Raw genomic sequence first — 15837 nt, 5'->3', positions numbered from 1 at the left:
TCCAAAAATGGGCAGAAGACCTAAATAGACATTTCTCCAAAGAAGATATACAGATTGCCAATAAACACATGAAAGAATGCTCAACATCACTAATCATTAGAGAAATGCAAATCAAAACTACAATGAGGTATCACCTCACACCAGTCAGAATGGCCATCATCAAAAATTCTAGAAACAATAAATGCTGGAGAGAGTGTGGAGAAAAGGGAACACTCTTGCACTGTTGGTGGGAATGTAAATCGATAGAGCCACTATGGAGAACAGTATGGAGGTTCCTTAAAAAACTACAAATAGAACTATCATATGACCCAGCAATCCCACTACTGGGCATATACCCTGAGAAAACCTTAATTCAAAAAGAGTCTTGTACCAAAATGTTCATTGCAGCACTATTTACAATAGCCAGGACATGGAAGCAACCTAAGTGTCCATCAACAGATGAATGGATAAAGAAGATGTGACACATATATCCAATGGAATATTACTCAGCCATAAAAAGAAATGAAATTGAGTTATTTGTAGTGAGGTGGATGGACCCAGAGTCTGTCATACAGAGTGAAGTAAGTCAGAAAGAGAAAAAAAATACCGTATGCTAACACATATATATGGAATTTAAAATAATTTTTAGAAAAAGACCGTGAAGAACCTAGGGGCAAGACTGGAATAAAGACACAGACCTATTAGAGAATGGACTTGAGGATACGGGGAGGGGGAAGGGTAAGTTGAGACAAAGTGAGACAGTGGCATGGACATATATACACTACCAAACGTAAACTAGATAGCTAGTGGGAAGCAACCACATAGCACAGGGAGATCAGCTCGGTTCTTTGTGACCGCCTGGAGGGGTGGGATAGGGAGGGTGGGAGGGCGGGAGATGCAAGAGGGAAGAGATATGGGAACATATATATATGTATAATTGATTCACTTTGTTATAAAGCAGAAACTAACACACCATTGTAAAGCAATTATACTCCAATAAAGATGTTTTAAAAAATGGGCAATAGATCTGAACAGAAATCTCACAAAAGTTATGCAGATGAGAAACAAACATATGAAAGTTTATACAGCATCATAAGTCATTAGAGAAATGCAAATTAAAACAACAATGTGATGCCACTACACACCTATTAGAATGGCTAAAATCCAAAATACTGACAACACCAAATGCTGACAAGGATGTAGAACCACAGGAACTCTCATTCAATTGTTAGTGGGAAAGCAAAATGGTAGGAGTAGGAATTATATCAATAAATCTACAATATACTTAATAACATATGTATGTTCAGGGTACTGGGTCAGGCACCAGAGATCCTGTCTTGTTAACAGCTAATATTTTTGAATGCTTATCTTTCTCCAGGGAAGTTTATTTTTGTTAGCTGGAATCCTGTACATAGATTATATATATACTCATTAAATACTCATAGAAACACCGTAGGGTAAACCTTATTATTATTTCTATTGTAAGATATGCAAACATGAGTCTCACAGAGGTAAATTAACTTGCTGAATGTAAATGATATAAAGATGTAGAGAGCCAGTGAATTTGGAGAACAGAAGCCATTATCCTGGAGGATAATGAAAAATGCCAGACCTTCTCTCCTAAGGCTGGTAGGGATTCCCAGAAACACAAAGAGGAGGAAGGGAGTAAGTAGATAAAGACATATTTGAGTATGCTGACATTTTAGGGACTATCCACTAAGATGACCTACTTTATGGCCAACTTTTTCTGTCAAGTCAATTTCCAGGAAATTCCAAGAGAGTTTTAAGACATCAAATTATTTCTGGAGAGAAATCTAGAACTTGGTGAGAACAGCCCCATAAGACGCAGGTCATGGGGTTCAGATGACGTTAGCCCCTTATTCCACTCTCAGCCTTCCATTTTCATTTAGACCTTATGAAGATGTGATCAAAGTGCTTAGCATTCAGTAGGCCTCAATAAATCGTAGCTGTTAGCACGTAGCATAGCTTATGATGTTGTGTTCCATTATATTACTGTTTATCATTGCTACCTGGGAGTTAAATTATAAACTCAGTCTGCAATGGGCTGAACCATATATTTGTAAATTCACATCAGACAGAATATCTTCTGGGCCAGTAAGAACTTTTCAAACTCTTTGATCATGACCAATTTTAAGAAATAGATTTCACATTGCAACCCAATACATACACACACCGAAATCAAGCAAGACCCCATGGGGCCTTCCCAAGGACAGAATCCCTATGTCCTCCACCTCTTGTTTGTAAAATACTTCTAGCCTCTGAGACCTTCCTGAGTTCCAAAGAGCAAATTTAATCAGAAAAGTTAACCAGTCAAGCAAGACAAAATAATAATAGTTTAGCCATAAAACAAAGTCAAGGATTGTTAGTTCCTCCTCAAGGGCTATAGATAATATCCAGAGCCATATCCTTGAGTTGTTTTAGAGATACCAAAACCCCCACCAGTTGGAAAAAGTTAACCAGAAGGTTGATGATTGTGATATGCAAAACATCACACTGTTATCTAACCATCAGCCAATCAGAAAACTGTGAACAAACTGATCATGCACCCTGTGACACTCTCCCTCACACTGTGTTTAAAAACTCTTCCCTAAAAGCCATTGAGGAGTTTGGGTCTTTTGAGCATGAGTTGCCCATTCTCCTTGCTTGGCACCCTACAATAAACGCTGTACTTTCCTTCACCACAACCAGATGTCAGTAGATAGGCTTTGCTCCATGTTAGGTGAGCAGACCCAACTTCAGTTCAGTGAAAACACAACTTGAATAAGTTTCATAAAATAATACTTAATCCTTAGTACAAGCAATCTAATATTCTCTATTCTATTTCCTCTTTTGTTTTGTTTTGCTTTGCTTTATTTTGTTTTTTCTATACTGATGGACAGAAAGTATGGCAATTATGATCACAGACTCTAGGGACAGCCCAATTGGGTTTAAATTCTACTTCTGAAGTTGAAGGATACAAAATTGACAAACAGAAATCAATTGCATTTCTATACACTAAGGATGAAATAGCTGAAAAAGAAATAAAGAAAACTATTCTGTTCACAGTAACATAAAAACAATAAAATACTTCAAAATAAGTTTAACCAAGGAAGTGAAATATCTGTACATGAAAACCACAAAACTTGCTGAAAGAAATCAAAGAAGATGCAAACAAATGGAAAGACATCCTGTGTTCATAGATCAGAAGAATTAATATTGTTAAAATGTCCATACTACCCAAATCCATCTATAGAGTCAATGCAATCTCCATCAAAAAACCAATGACATTTCTCACAGAAATAGAAAAAACAATCCTAAAATTTGTATGGAACCACAAAAGACTCCAAATATCAAAAGCAATCCTGAGAAAAAAGAAGAAAGCCAAAGGTATTACACTTTCTGATTTTAAACTATACTACAGAGCCACAGTAACAAAAACAGTATGGTACTGGCACAAAAATAGACACATAGACCAATGGAACATAATAGAGGGCCCAGAATTAAACTCCTGTTTATACAGTCAACTAATACTCAACAAGGAAGCTAAAAGCATCCAATAGGGAGAGGATAGTCTCTTTAACAAATGTTGGGAAAACTGGACAAACACGTGCAGAGCAATAAAATTGGACCCCACAAAATTACTCACAAAAATTAACTCAAAATGAATGAAAAACTTAAACATAAAACCTGATACTATAAAACTCCAAGAAGAAAGGTTAGGGAAAGAAAAACCACTCCTGGACAGTGGTTTTGGAAATGATTTTTTAGGATATGATACCAAAAACACACACAAAAAAGCAAAAATCAGCAATTGGGACTACACAAAACTTAAGAGCTTTTGCAAAGCAAAAAGCAAACAAACAAACAAAAACCACTTACAAAATAAAAAGATAACCTACAGAATTGGAGAAAAATTTTGCAAACCATATATTGGATAAGGGGTTAATATCCCAAATATATAAAGAACTCATACAACTCAGAATCCAAAAAATCCAGTTAAAAAATGGACAGAAGAACTAAATAGACATTTTTCCTAAGAAGACATCCAAATCACCACAGGCACATGAAAATATGCTCAACATCACTAAACATCAGGGAAATGCAAATCAAAACCACAATGAGATACCACCTAACACTTATTAGAATGGCTATCATCAAGAAGAAAAGAGATATGTTGTCAAGGACATGGAGAAAAGGGAACCCTTATAAACTGTTAGTGGAAATGTAAATTAGTTTAACCACTATGGAAAACAATATGAAGGGTCTTCAAAAAATTAAAAATAGATCTACCATATGTGACCCAGCAATTCCACTTCTGAATGTATACCCAAAGGAAATGAAAACAGGATATCAAATATATATGTACACTCCCATGTTTATTGCAGCATTATTCACAAAAGCTAAGATATGGAAACAATCTAAATGCCTATCAACAGATGAATGGATAAAGGAGATGTTTTATACATATATATATATAACATGTAATGAAATATTATATATATAATGGATATTATATACATATTATATATACATAATGGAATATTATTCAGCCATGAGAAAGGAGGACATCCTGCCATTTGCAAAAACAACATGGATGGACCTTGAGCACATTATGCTAAGTGAGATAAGTCAGACAGAGAAAGACAAATACTGTATGATATCACTCATATGTAAAAATTTTAAAAACCTAACTTGTAAAAACAGAGAATAAAATGGTAGTTACCAGGTGTGTGTGGGGGGGTGAAGAGACAGGACAAATGTTGTTTAAGGCTATAACTTACAACAAGTAGTAAATAAGCACTGGAGATACAATGCACAATACAGTGAATATAGACAACAATATTGTATTATTATAATCATCAAACTTGCTAAGAGACTAGGACTTAATTATTCCAACTACTTAAAAGAAAGGATAATTATGTAATGTGATAGAGGTGCTAATTATCCTTACAATGGAAATCATATCAATGTATGGAACCAAAATGTTGTAACTCTTAAATTTACAAAATATTATATGTCAAATATATTTCAATATAAATAAATAAATATCCCAGTTCTGCCAGGTATTAACTCTGTGACTTAAGGGCTCTGTGCCTTAGTTTCCCCTTGTGAAAACTGGAAATAATAATAGCCCTACTCATAGGGTGGACATGAAGATTAAATGAGGAAATACATGTAGAGCACTTCAGACAGAGCTTGACAGTGAGGGATGTTTACATGTTTGTACAGTGACAATAATTAGTATTTGTAAAAGCTAGTCAAGACCCACTGTATTGACTTTATGACTCAGTAACAGGTCAGAGCCAGTAGTTTAGAAACCATAGTCTAGGGGCTTCCCTGGTGGCGCAGTGGTTGAGAGTCCACCTGCTGATGCAGGGGACGCGGGTCCATGCCCCGGTCCTGGAGGATCCCACATGCCGCGGAGTGACTGGGCCTGTGAGCCATGGCCGCTGAGCCTGCGTGTCCAGAGCCTGTGCTCTGCAACAGGAGAGGCCACAACAGTGAGAGGCCCGTGTACCGCAAAAAAAAAAAAAAGAAACCATAGTCTATACTATAACCTGGACTGAGACCTTCAGATCTGAATAGGCTGCCCAGCCACACAGCACCCAAGGAGGGCAGTGTCTGCAGCCAGTGTGAGCAGGCTCCCAAGCGAGCAGTCAGCAGAGCTGGACCCTGTCACACAGATGTCACCAGGCTGTCTGCACCCTCACGTCATGGTGGTATCCCCTCTCTGTGATTCACAGCTTACCAGGACACCTTAGGACCATCTGCTACCTTTCAGTCCTTGCTCACTGAATAGAGAGGCTGCATTGGTGAAAAAGAAGCTGCTCTTTATGATAACATAAAAGGGGGATATGTCAGTGGCAAGATTTCCTTATTCTGCTAACTAGGGCCAGAGACAGAGAATTCGGAGCCTACAGTCAGGGAAGAGGAGGTCTGCTGAGGTGCTCTCACTTTCTTTCCAGGGAGAGGGGTGCCTTACATTAATGGAGAAAGCTAGGGGCCAAAGAGCCATTCTGCAAGGGCCCCTGCCAAGGACCACTGCTGACATCGGCTCAGAGAAGGCTGCAGTGTTGATGAGACCTCATGCAACAAGAAAAGTAAGGTGTTAGTAACATTGCATGTGACAGTAGAAAAACCAGTGGGAAGGAAGAACCTTAAAAAGTTGCATCTTTTCCATCTTTGACACTCCTGAAAGTGACCCCCTTGGCCCCAGCAGCAGCGCTTCTCACACCCCTGATTCATACCCCTTCACAGTGCCCAGGCATTTGAATCTAATGCTGGCTTGACCCAGAGGAAGCAGGAGTCCATGAAGACAGCCATTCTGTGTGTCAGAAAGGAAAGTTAACAGCCCTGGGATTACTTCTGTCATCCAGAAAGCAGAAAATTTCTCACAAATGTCAGTGTCACATATGAAGGACCAAGGAGCCAACCTATTGGCCATGATGTGACAATCTGAGCAGCAAATATTAATATATAAGCAAGACTCTGAAAGACCATGAGTTCACAGTGACCCTCAAAGAAAAAAGTTCAGCCAGTGGAAGGTAATATGTTTCATTTCTATCCAGTTTACCAAGTAGGGAAGGGTAATAGCCTGGATAACGGGCCCCAAATATATTAGTTCCTAATCCCTGGAACCTTAGAATGTTACCTTAGATAGCAAAGACTTTGCAAATGTGATCAAGTTAAGGATCCTGCATTGGGATCCTGGGTGATGTGGGTGGACCCTAATTGCCATCACAAGTGTCCTTATAAGATACAGGCAGGAAGAGATTTGACACAGAGAAGAGGAGAAGGTGATGTGTTTGTGAAGGCAGAGATTGGAGGGATGCAGCCTCAAGCCAAGGGATGCCAGCAGTCAGAAGCTGGAAGAGGCAAGAGACGGATTCTCTCCCAGAGCCTCTGGAGGGGTGTGACCCTACCAACACTTGGATTTCAGTCCAGTGAAACTGCTTTCAGGCTGCTGGCCTCCAGAACTGTGAGGGAATAAATTTACGTTGTTTTGAGCCACAGCTGAATGGTAATTTGTTACAGCAGCCACAGAAAGCCGATACAGGAAGTGTTCACGGGAAATGGGTTTTTGCTTCTTCTGCTAGGTACAGACTTACAATGGTTTGACTCATGTTTTTTTGACTTCACAATGGTGCAAAAGTAATACGCATTCAGTAGAAACCATACTTTGAATTTTGATCTTTTCCTGGGCTAGCAATATGTGGTACTATACTCTCTCATGATGCTGGGCAGTGGCAGTGAGCCACAGCTCCTAGTCAGCCATGCAGTCATGAAAGTAAACAACCAATACACTTAGAACCATTCTATACCCGTACAACCATTCTGTTTTTCACTTTCAGTGCTATATTTAATAAATTACAAGAGATAGTCAACACTTTATTATAAAATAGATCTTGTGTTCTTTGATTTTACCCAACTTTAAGCTAATATTAGTATTCTGAGAACATTTTTTAAAATTTTATTCTTTTTTATGGCTGAGTAGTATGCCATTGTGTGTGTATATATATATATATATATATCGCATCTTCTTTTTTTAATATTTATTTATTTGGTTGCATCAGGTCTTAGTTGAAGCACATGGTATCTTTGTTGTGGCATGTGGGATCTTTCTTTGCAGTGCATGGACTCTTCCTTGCAGTATGTGGACTTCTTTCTAGTTGTGGCATGGGCTCAGTAGTTGTGGCACACAGGCTTAGGTGCCCCGAGATGTGGGATCTTCGTACCCCCACCAGGGGTCGAACCCGTGTCCCCTGCATTGGAAAGTGGATTCTTAACCACTGGACCATCAGGGAAGTCCCAGTGTTCTTAACCACTGGTTCTTAACCACTTAACCACTTAACCACTGGACCATCAGGGAAGTCCCAGTGTTCTGAGAACTTTTAAGGTAGGTTGGACTAAGCTATGATGTTTGGTAGGTCAGATGTATTAAATGCATGTTCTACTTATGACATTTTCAGCCTACAGTGGGTTTATTGGAACTTAACCCTTGTAAGTTGAGGAAAATCTGCACACGTCATTTTCTGTATAAGCAGGAGGAGGGGAAAAGATTAGGATCTAACTCTAAATGTACCAAATAGAAGCAGATAAAACAAGATGAACCAGGAGGAGGGGTTTCAATAGTGTGTTCCACAGGGAAGAAGGAGCCAGGTTCCTAAAGAAAGCTCATTCACCTAGATTCAATGCCCTGACAAAGATCCTCTCCCTGACCAAATTCTAGCCAGGCTCCTCTTCTCCACTGGACCTCACCCTGGCCTATAAAGACTTGCACAAAACCCCAACATAGTTTCTAACGGCTCAAGATCACAACCCTAGGATGACCCCAACTTAAAAATCCCTACTGAGAAAACTCAAGGCTGCCAGAAGAATTGACTGCTCCAGCCAGCACCTGTTTCCCAACCTGTGTGGGAGGGCAGGGGCCTAACTTCTATAAGCACCAGTTAGCTAACGCAGATGGGCTTCACATGGACCAATCCCCTCTTCACTATTTTTGTAATTTTTCACTTCCCTGTCTCTGCTCAAACCCCTGGACCCCTCAATTCCCCATCCCTAGTCCCTCATTCTCTCTTTAAAACCTCCTATCACCCCTGTACAAATCAAAGTTGAGTTCAATTCATGCTGGACTCTTTTCCCTACTGAAATTGTATATTACTGATTAAAATCTGTCCTTACCACTTTAGCTAGTCCAGGTTTCTTTATCTTTGACTCCTACACATCCTGGAAATTGGATCCTCCAGGGTCCACTGATTATAACAGAATACTGAGGAGGATTCCAGGGTGTTTAACTCTGCTAGCAGGTCAAGTGTCCATACCACATTGATCAGGATCTTAGATACACAGCACTGGCCAAGTCAACACCAAGAGAACCCAACTGGGGAAAGACTACATTGTAAAAACAAAACAAGAGGGCTTCCCTGGTGGCGCAGTGGTTGAGAGTCCGCCTGCCGATGCAGGGGACACGGGTTCGTGCCCCGGTCCGGGAAGATTCCACATGCCACGGAGGGGCTGGGCCCGTGAGCCATGGCCGCTGAGCCTGCGCGTCCGGAGCCTGTGCTCCACAACGGGAGAGGCCACAACAGTGGGAGGCCCTCGTACCGCAAAACAAAACAAAACAAGACAAAACAACAAATTTATGAGAACAGTGTGGACTTTAAAGTCTTACTGACATGTTTAATGGAGATCACTTAAGAGAGGTAGTTTTGAATCACCTGGAACTACATACATATGTCAGGACCCAATGAGAGCTACCTGCTCAGTTACCCAGACCAAGGACGTGGCTGGAAGGATACCATTTCTGCTTTAAAGTTCTGGTAAGATTACAGCATGATGGGGAGGAGTATGAATAGTGATATTCATGAGACCTGAGGGAGGCAAACCCTAAGAAAGAATAGGACAAAAAGGAAGAAAAGGTAAACAATTATCCATCAATTCCTGGGTTAGAGCAGTTAGAAGCAGTGCTGGTGTCCCCGCCATGGTGGACTTTGCAATCCTATAAAGCTGTGCATACCTTCTCAGTGCACTAAAAGGATTAAATTGTTTCACAGGCAGCTGACACATCAGGCTGTGACTAATTCAACACGTAGAAGTGTTTTGTTCATTTTACAATGAATGCATTTGGGGAAATGTAATTTGTTAAACCCAAGTACAGATATTTAGATGATTGATGATTGTTTGCTATGTTTAAAAAAAGCTAATTGTTAGCATAAGATTAGCGAGGTGGGTATTAAATAGCATGTGTCGGGCCTCAGGCAATACAGAATCCTCTCCACTGATGAACTCTAGGAGGTGTGAGGTGTGATGCACAACTTTACTTTCTCCTTCTTAGAAAGAGAGAGGCTGGGAGGAGGAAGGGAGTTTCCAGAGTTCTGATGGGAAAGGAGGAACGGAAGGCTTATCTGTACTTAGCCCCACACCCAGGCAATGGCCAATGTGACTGGGTGGAGGAGAGAGCCTCAGGATCATCCTTACTTGGGGTGGGGTAGGTAGGAGGGTGGAACACTGGATTTTGTTTCTCTCTCTAGGCAGAGCAAGTGGGGAGAGGTACACAGGTCCCAAGTGCTGCCTCTCCTCTTTGCCCCTAACCCTAATTCCCACTCAGCAACTTCTCAAAGGTGTATTCTTCCCGGGGTTCCATCTGAGCTCAAAGAGCAAGGCAGCTGGGTGGGGGTATCAAATCCAAGATACCATGTCCCGTCTGCCCTATGTGCACCAGCTTGGGGCCTCCAGAGCTCACTGAAGCTGTGAAGGGGCAGAGGTAGGACTCAACAACAAGGCTACTAACTCCAAACCAACCCCAAGACCACAGCTGCCCCCATCACCTGTCCTACTGCTGCATGCTCCTGGCAGACACAGCTTGGATCCCCAGAACCTTCTACAGTGGTCCCAACACATGTTTTATCCATGCTTCACATAGATCTCAGGCCACTCTGGAGATCTCATGAAGCACATCAGGCCCTCCCATCCCCTCCCCCCACCCTTTCCATATGGGTGGCATCTGCTTACAGTAAAAGCCAGGGGCAGGTAAAGGAGCAGGTTAATCATTTAGAGCATTTCCCTGTACATTTATGATGGAGTTACTGTGAAACTCATGGGCCTCAGCATACAGAAGACCATCTCCAGAGAATTCCTGGCAACAACCCTGCAATCAGATTATGGAGCCCTGGTTGAAACAGCTTCCTCAGTAGCAGTGGTGAGGGGTGGGAGGAGTGTCAGTCCTCTCAACTGTTCTTTGGGGTAAGGTTGCTTTCAGCTGGGTCTGACATCTATAAGCTAGAAAAAAATTAACATCACACAAACACACACATTAGGCCCAAAAAACTCAGCCTTCCCCCAGGGGAGCCCCTCGCAAACATGGTGTTTTCTACAGGTTTCCAATGAGCTTTGAGGTGTGTCCAAAGCAAACTTTAATAACTGAAGAACCACCCCCCACCCCACCCACTGAGGAGGACTCAAGGTCACCTTTTCCTCAGGTCCAGAACTCTCCCTCTCCAGAGTGCCATTCTGGTGTCTCCATCTCAACCAGGATATTGATGGGGAACTGAAATTCAACACCACTCCAGCTAAGCTCAACTTGGCTTCTCAAACCTGTTTCTTCTCCTATTCCCTCTCCCATTGTAGGCACTGGTACTGTAATCCAGCCAGTCAGCCACTCCAGAAACCAGAATCATCTTAAATTGTTCCATCTCCTACTAATGTTTCTGGCCTCTTAACTGGGACATACACAGTCCCAAGCTAGCTCACCAGACCACGGTTCTAATTTCTGTTGAGGTTTACCTCTTTATGAGGGAAGAAGATCAAAGAGCTTCTCTCCAGCACCCAAGGAGACTAGCACATATCTGTCCCCTTCTTGGTTTCCACACCCACTCTGTGGTGCCCTCTTCACCCTCAGCCCCACTCCCTCCGCCTCCCCTTCGGCCGCATTTCTGGCATGAGCTCAGACTCAGTTGAGCAGCAATAATCCCCATGCTGGCCAGTTACTCAAACTGGGAAGTGGGTGCCCATGTAGCCTGCCAGTGCTTCCAGCCTGGAAGATTAAGGTGAGGATAGCCGTGTCCATAGTGAGCACCAGCTACAGTCTAACAGGGGAAGACAATTCCAGGCACCCATCTGTAAGGGGAGGCTCAACCGGAAGGGGTATCATTGTGGAGTCAAACAACCTGCCGCTAGGGCCTCCAGTTTATGCTCCCCACAGCCAGCACCCAAATACAATCCTTCCTGCTGGCTGCACCCACATGTGTACCCATCCACGGAAGCTCTGTAACCTCTCTCTTCCCACCAAAACTGCTCTTGGGAGCAACTTGAGATCTGCATTCACAACACTGTGAATCAGAGCCGCTGAATTCCCCCCAGCCCCAGGGACTTGCACATGTGAAGCACCTGTCACTATGGACTTCCAGCTTGGAAGTTTCTAAGAGAGAGGGGCTCCCATCTCCCACCTCCAGGAGAGGCTGATCCAGGCCAGCATACAGCGGTATGCCATGAGGTGGATACAGAGGGACACATGTGTGGCCCAGGCCCTGAGAGGCAGAGGCAGGGGCCTGTTCTTAGCCTCACTCCCTGATCATAGCCTGAGACACACCCCCTCACCTGGCCAGGCAGCAGCACGCAGCGGCACTGTGCAGGGAGAAGCACACCCTTTGCAGGAGGCTTGGGCAGAGCGAAGAGACACCACATGTCTGACAAAGTTCTTTGTAAACTGTGGAGAACCAGAGCTGTGAATGGTTTAGTGTGTGCCCTGTGATGATAATGACAGGAGAGACTGCCATTGTTGAGGGGATGGAAAAGCTTCCTGAAACAATAAACACACAGACATCAGTGTTCATGTTACTTGAGCCCTACAGTGAGCCCATCACTAGTGCTTTCTCCTTTGACTCTGAGAACTGAATGTCCATGCTTCATGGGGGCAGCAGAGTGTGACAAATGTCACCTTTTGCCGAAGCAAGGATTCATGGTCATACTACCTTGCACAGAGTGGGGAATGTCAATCCAACATATACCCAGGAGGGCTAGAACAGAAATAAAGTCACTGGATTTTGGAATCAAAAGAATCTGAATTCAAACTCAGCCCCTAACTGTGCAATAGGTGCTCATGATTTGGCCTTTCCAAACCTCAATGTTTTCATCAGTGTAGTAACAATAATAGCAGTAGCTGCTACTTATTGATCATTCACTACATACCAAAAATGGCACTAAATATTTTACATTTCACTGGATTGTCCAAAGAGCTATGAGTTGGATGTTATCATGAGGGAAATAATATCTTCCTTAGGGTAATGTTATAAGAACCAAATGAGGTAATATATGCAAACCATAGTTGGTGCTTTAAAAACTGCAATTGAGTCCAGCTCTGTGAAAGATATGGCAGGAGGTGGGGAAGAAGCAGGGTAGGAGGAGCTTAAGAAAAGAAGTACAAAACTTAGATGTAAACTTCAAGAAGGTTATAGACAGTTGGGAAGATAAGACATGAGTGCGTGAACCAGAAAACTGTGAGACGCTCTCCCTGCCATGGGAGAGTAGAATTTCTCTAAGGAGGGATACAAACGGATTTTGAGGAAGCAGAGAATAAAGAAGAGGGAATACCAAGCTGGGGGAAAAGTAAGCCAAGATATGAAAACAGGTGGAGACTTTAGGGTCATGTGCTGGTGAGGGCCTGGACAAGAGTACCTGCTATTTCACATTGTACTCTGCTATCTCAGGGCAAACCATGAGTCACTCCCCTGACAGATCTTGGCTCTTCACATAGTTGCAGTCAGCTCCAGCCAACACCAGACTTAGCACTCGTCAAGTCCAAGCTCCTCTTTTTCAGATGAGGAATCTGAGGCTCAGAGAACATACAAAGCTTGGCTGATGCTGAAAGAGAGCTATCTAGGTCTTCTGATTCCCTCTAATGCCCATCGTCCCCACCACTAATTGCCATCAACATCAGGAGAGCCAGAGGAGGCTCACTCTACCTTGCAGCTGCCCCACTTCCCCAATCCTGAGAGGAATAGATAGCCAAAAGCTTGCTCTTGCATCCAAGTAGGGTCTGGGAGACAATACTAATATTTCCAGAGATTCATGGACCCTCCTGGGGTAGATTATACTCCCCTGTCTCATTGATGGCAGGTCACATGACTTGCTAGTGTGTAATAGTTTTCCATTCTCTCTCTCTCTCTCTCTCATATTTTGTCGTAGTAAAATACACATAACAAAATTTACCTTCTTAACCATTTTTGTTTTTTTGCGGTACGCGGGCCTCTCACTGTTGTGGCCTCTCCCGTTGCGGAGCACAGGCTCCGGACACGCAGGCTCAGTGGCCATGGCTCACGGGCCCAGCCACTCCGCGGCATGTGGGATCTTCCCGGACTGGGGCACAAACCCGTGTCCCTTGCATCGGCAGGCAGACTCTCAACCACTGAGCAACAAGGGAAGCCCCTTCTTAACCATTTTTAATTGCACAGTCCAGTGGTGTTAATCACCATGCTCTCTTTTCTCTCCATCATGACAACCAGCAATTCTTTAAATAGGATCTTCTCCATCAGCCTGGGTCCCTGGTTAAAATGACATGGAGAGGAAATGCAACTGACTCAGATAGCATGAGCAAGGAATACATCTTTGATGTTGTAGCTTCCAGCATCTTGGGGTTGCTTGTTACACCAGCAGTACCTAACCTCTCCTGGCTGATACACAGGATAACACACTGTCATCTCCAACTTGCTATTCACACTGCTGTCTAAAGACCATGAAGTTTCCATGTCATAGCATCTGACTTGAACAAAAGTAGAAGATACTGTTTCTACCCTCTAAAATCTCAAGATGCAGGATAGAGACCAGGAATGGAACTAGCTGAAAAGCAAGGGCAAATGCATACAACTGAACAAGTGCATTCATCAGCATGGGCATGTTGAAAAGGACTGATCCTCCAGGCTGCTGAGAAAGGATTTTCTTCAGAAGGGAGTCTTTTGAGACTGGGTGTCACATCCAATCTTCTCAAACTAAAGAGAAAGACAGGGAGGAGGAAAGCCAGGGTAGGGGAAAATAAGTTTCTTAATCACTGACTATCATCTCAGGCAGGGGTTTTATTGCTATCTATCCCTGATAACATGTGGGTAGACATCTATCAAAGAGATGTGATGGTGTCAAGTTGTCCAGTCCTGACCTGGGACCGCCCACCACTTGCACAATCCCTGGCAGGTTGTCTCCAGGAGAACAGGGGCTTAGAGTATCCAAGGCCTCTGCTACTTGCTAACAAGAGACAGATGGTGTTTGCACTTCTTTCAAAGACAGATCTGTGTCATGTGAAGGTGGAGGAGGAAATAAGAGCTCTACAAACATACTCAATCTCTCTTTATTGTACCCATTTGTATACCTGGCAGCTGTCCAACTCATCAAAATCCCACTCTTCCTGAACATGTAAAATGGGTGAAAAATGACTTGGGTCAAAGTTTAAGGAGCCAGGTAAGGGCCCAGAGGTGATAGAGTCAGGCTGAGCATAGGCAGTGTCCACGCTAGAGAAAGGTGACCAACTATGCAGCTCCCCCTCATCTTTGGGACCCTGGTGGACCCACCAATATCTATTATGCTCTTTGTAAGATCCTGAGCATAAGGAAAATATAAAAGCTTACAGTTTTCTTACCTGGACTCTGGAGCCAGAGCACCTGAGTTCAAAGCAGCTAGAACAGTACCTGCAAGACTAGATCTGAAGAAGGTTTAGCTTCAGTTGCTGCCACAGTGCTCTCACCCATCATTTCCCATGGAGCTCATAAGCCAGGAACACAGATGTGCAGGAGTGGTCTGAGTTTGAGGCTTGGAATAAGTGAGATTCAGATGGGGCCATGGGCCCTTGGTCTGTGGAAGTCCCACTTCCCGGGACCTGCAGGGAAAATAAAGAGGCAGTTGTCATATGTGAAGAAACCACTGGACCAACCATGAAGATCCCATCCCTGAGTCCCAGCTTTTTTCTTTAGTTCAAGAGGTAGAGACAGAATTATCAAAAGCCACAGCTTGGGGGCTAGGAGCAAAGTTTCATCCCAAGGCCCACATTTGTTCATCTGAGAAGTGAGCGAGTCAAAGTAAGGATGTACGGCAGAGCATCTGGTGGAAAGGAGCAGGGCTGCAGGGCCTGATGTGCAGGGCATACTGCCCTATCTTGTGACACTTGCAGCAGCCCTGCAAGGAGACCCTAGGAGACCAAGGTTACAGTGCAGGTCCGGGCTGAGGTCTGGGCCCCATTATCAGTCTGCTTCCCTGAGACTGTTCCTCAATGGAAGCCGAGACTCTGGATCCAGCTGTTGTGAGGACATGAGAGGAGATGAGTAAAAGAGAAAATGTCACCCCTGCTGTTTCTGACTACTGGCTTCAAAGCACTTT

At 43.3% G+C, this 15837-nt stretch overlaps 1 protein-coding gene across 3 annotated transcripts in view; it reads right to left on the bottom strand.

Moving 5' to 3' along the window:
- LYPD8 (LY6/PLAUR domain containing 8) overlaps positions 1–15326 on the bottom strand; it is a 37011-nt gene extending 21685 nt beyond the window's left edge. Inside the window, exon 1 of one of the 3 annotated variants that reach the window (XM_060144509.1) lies at positions 15209–15326. In XM_060144509.1, the coding sequence (XP_060000492.1) occupies positions 15209–15231 (23 nt within the window). In that variant the 5' untranslated portion in view covers positions 15232–15326. Of the gene's footprint in view, positions 1–15152 lie in introns of all 3 variants that reach the window. The other 2 variants (XM_060144512.1, XM_060144513.1) reach the window with 2 other exon arrangements.
- Between the last annotated feature and the right edge of the window lie 511 nt (positions 15327–15837).

This window comes from Lagenorhynchus albirostris, chromosome 3, assembly GCF_949774975.1.
Source record: "Lagenorhynchus albirostris chromosome 3, mLagAlb1.1, whole genome shotgun sequence".
Taxonomy (NCBI): domain Eukaryota; kingdom Metazoa; phylum Chordata; class Mammalia; order Artiodactyla; family Delphinidae; genus Lagenorhynchus; species Lagenorhynchus albirostris.
Note: the sequence above shows the minus strand (reverse complement) of the source record. Positions and strands in the feature narration are given on the sequence as shown.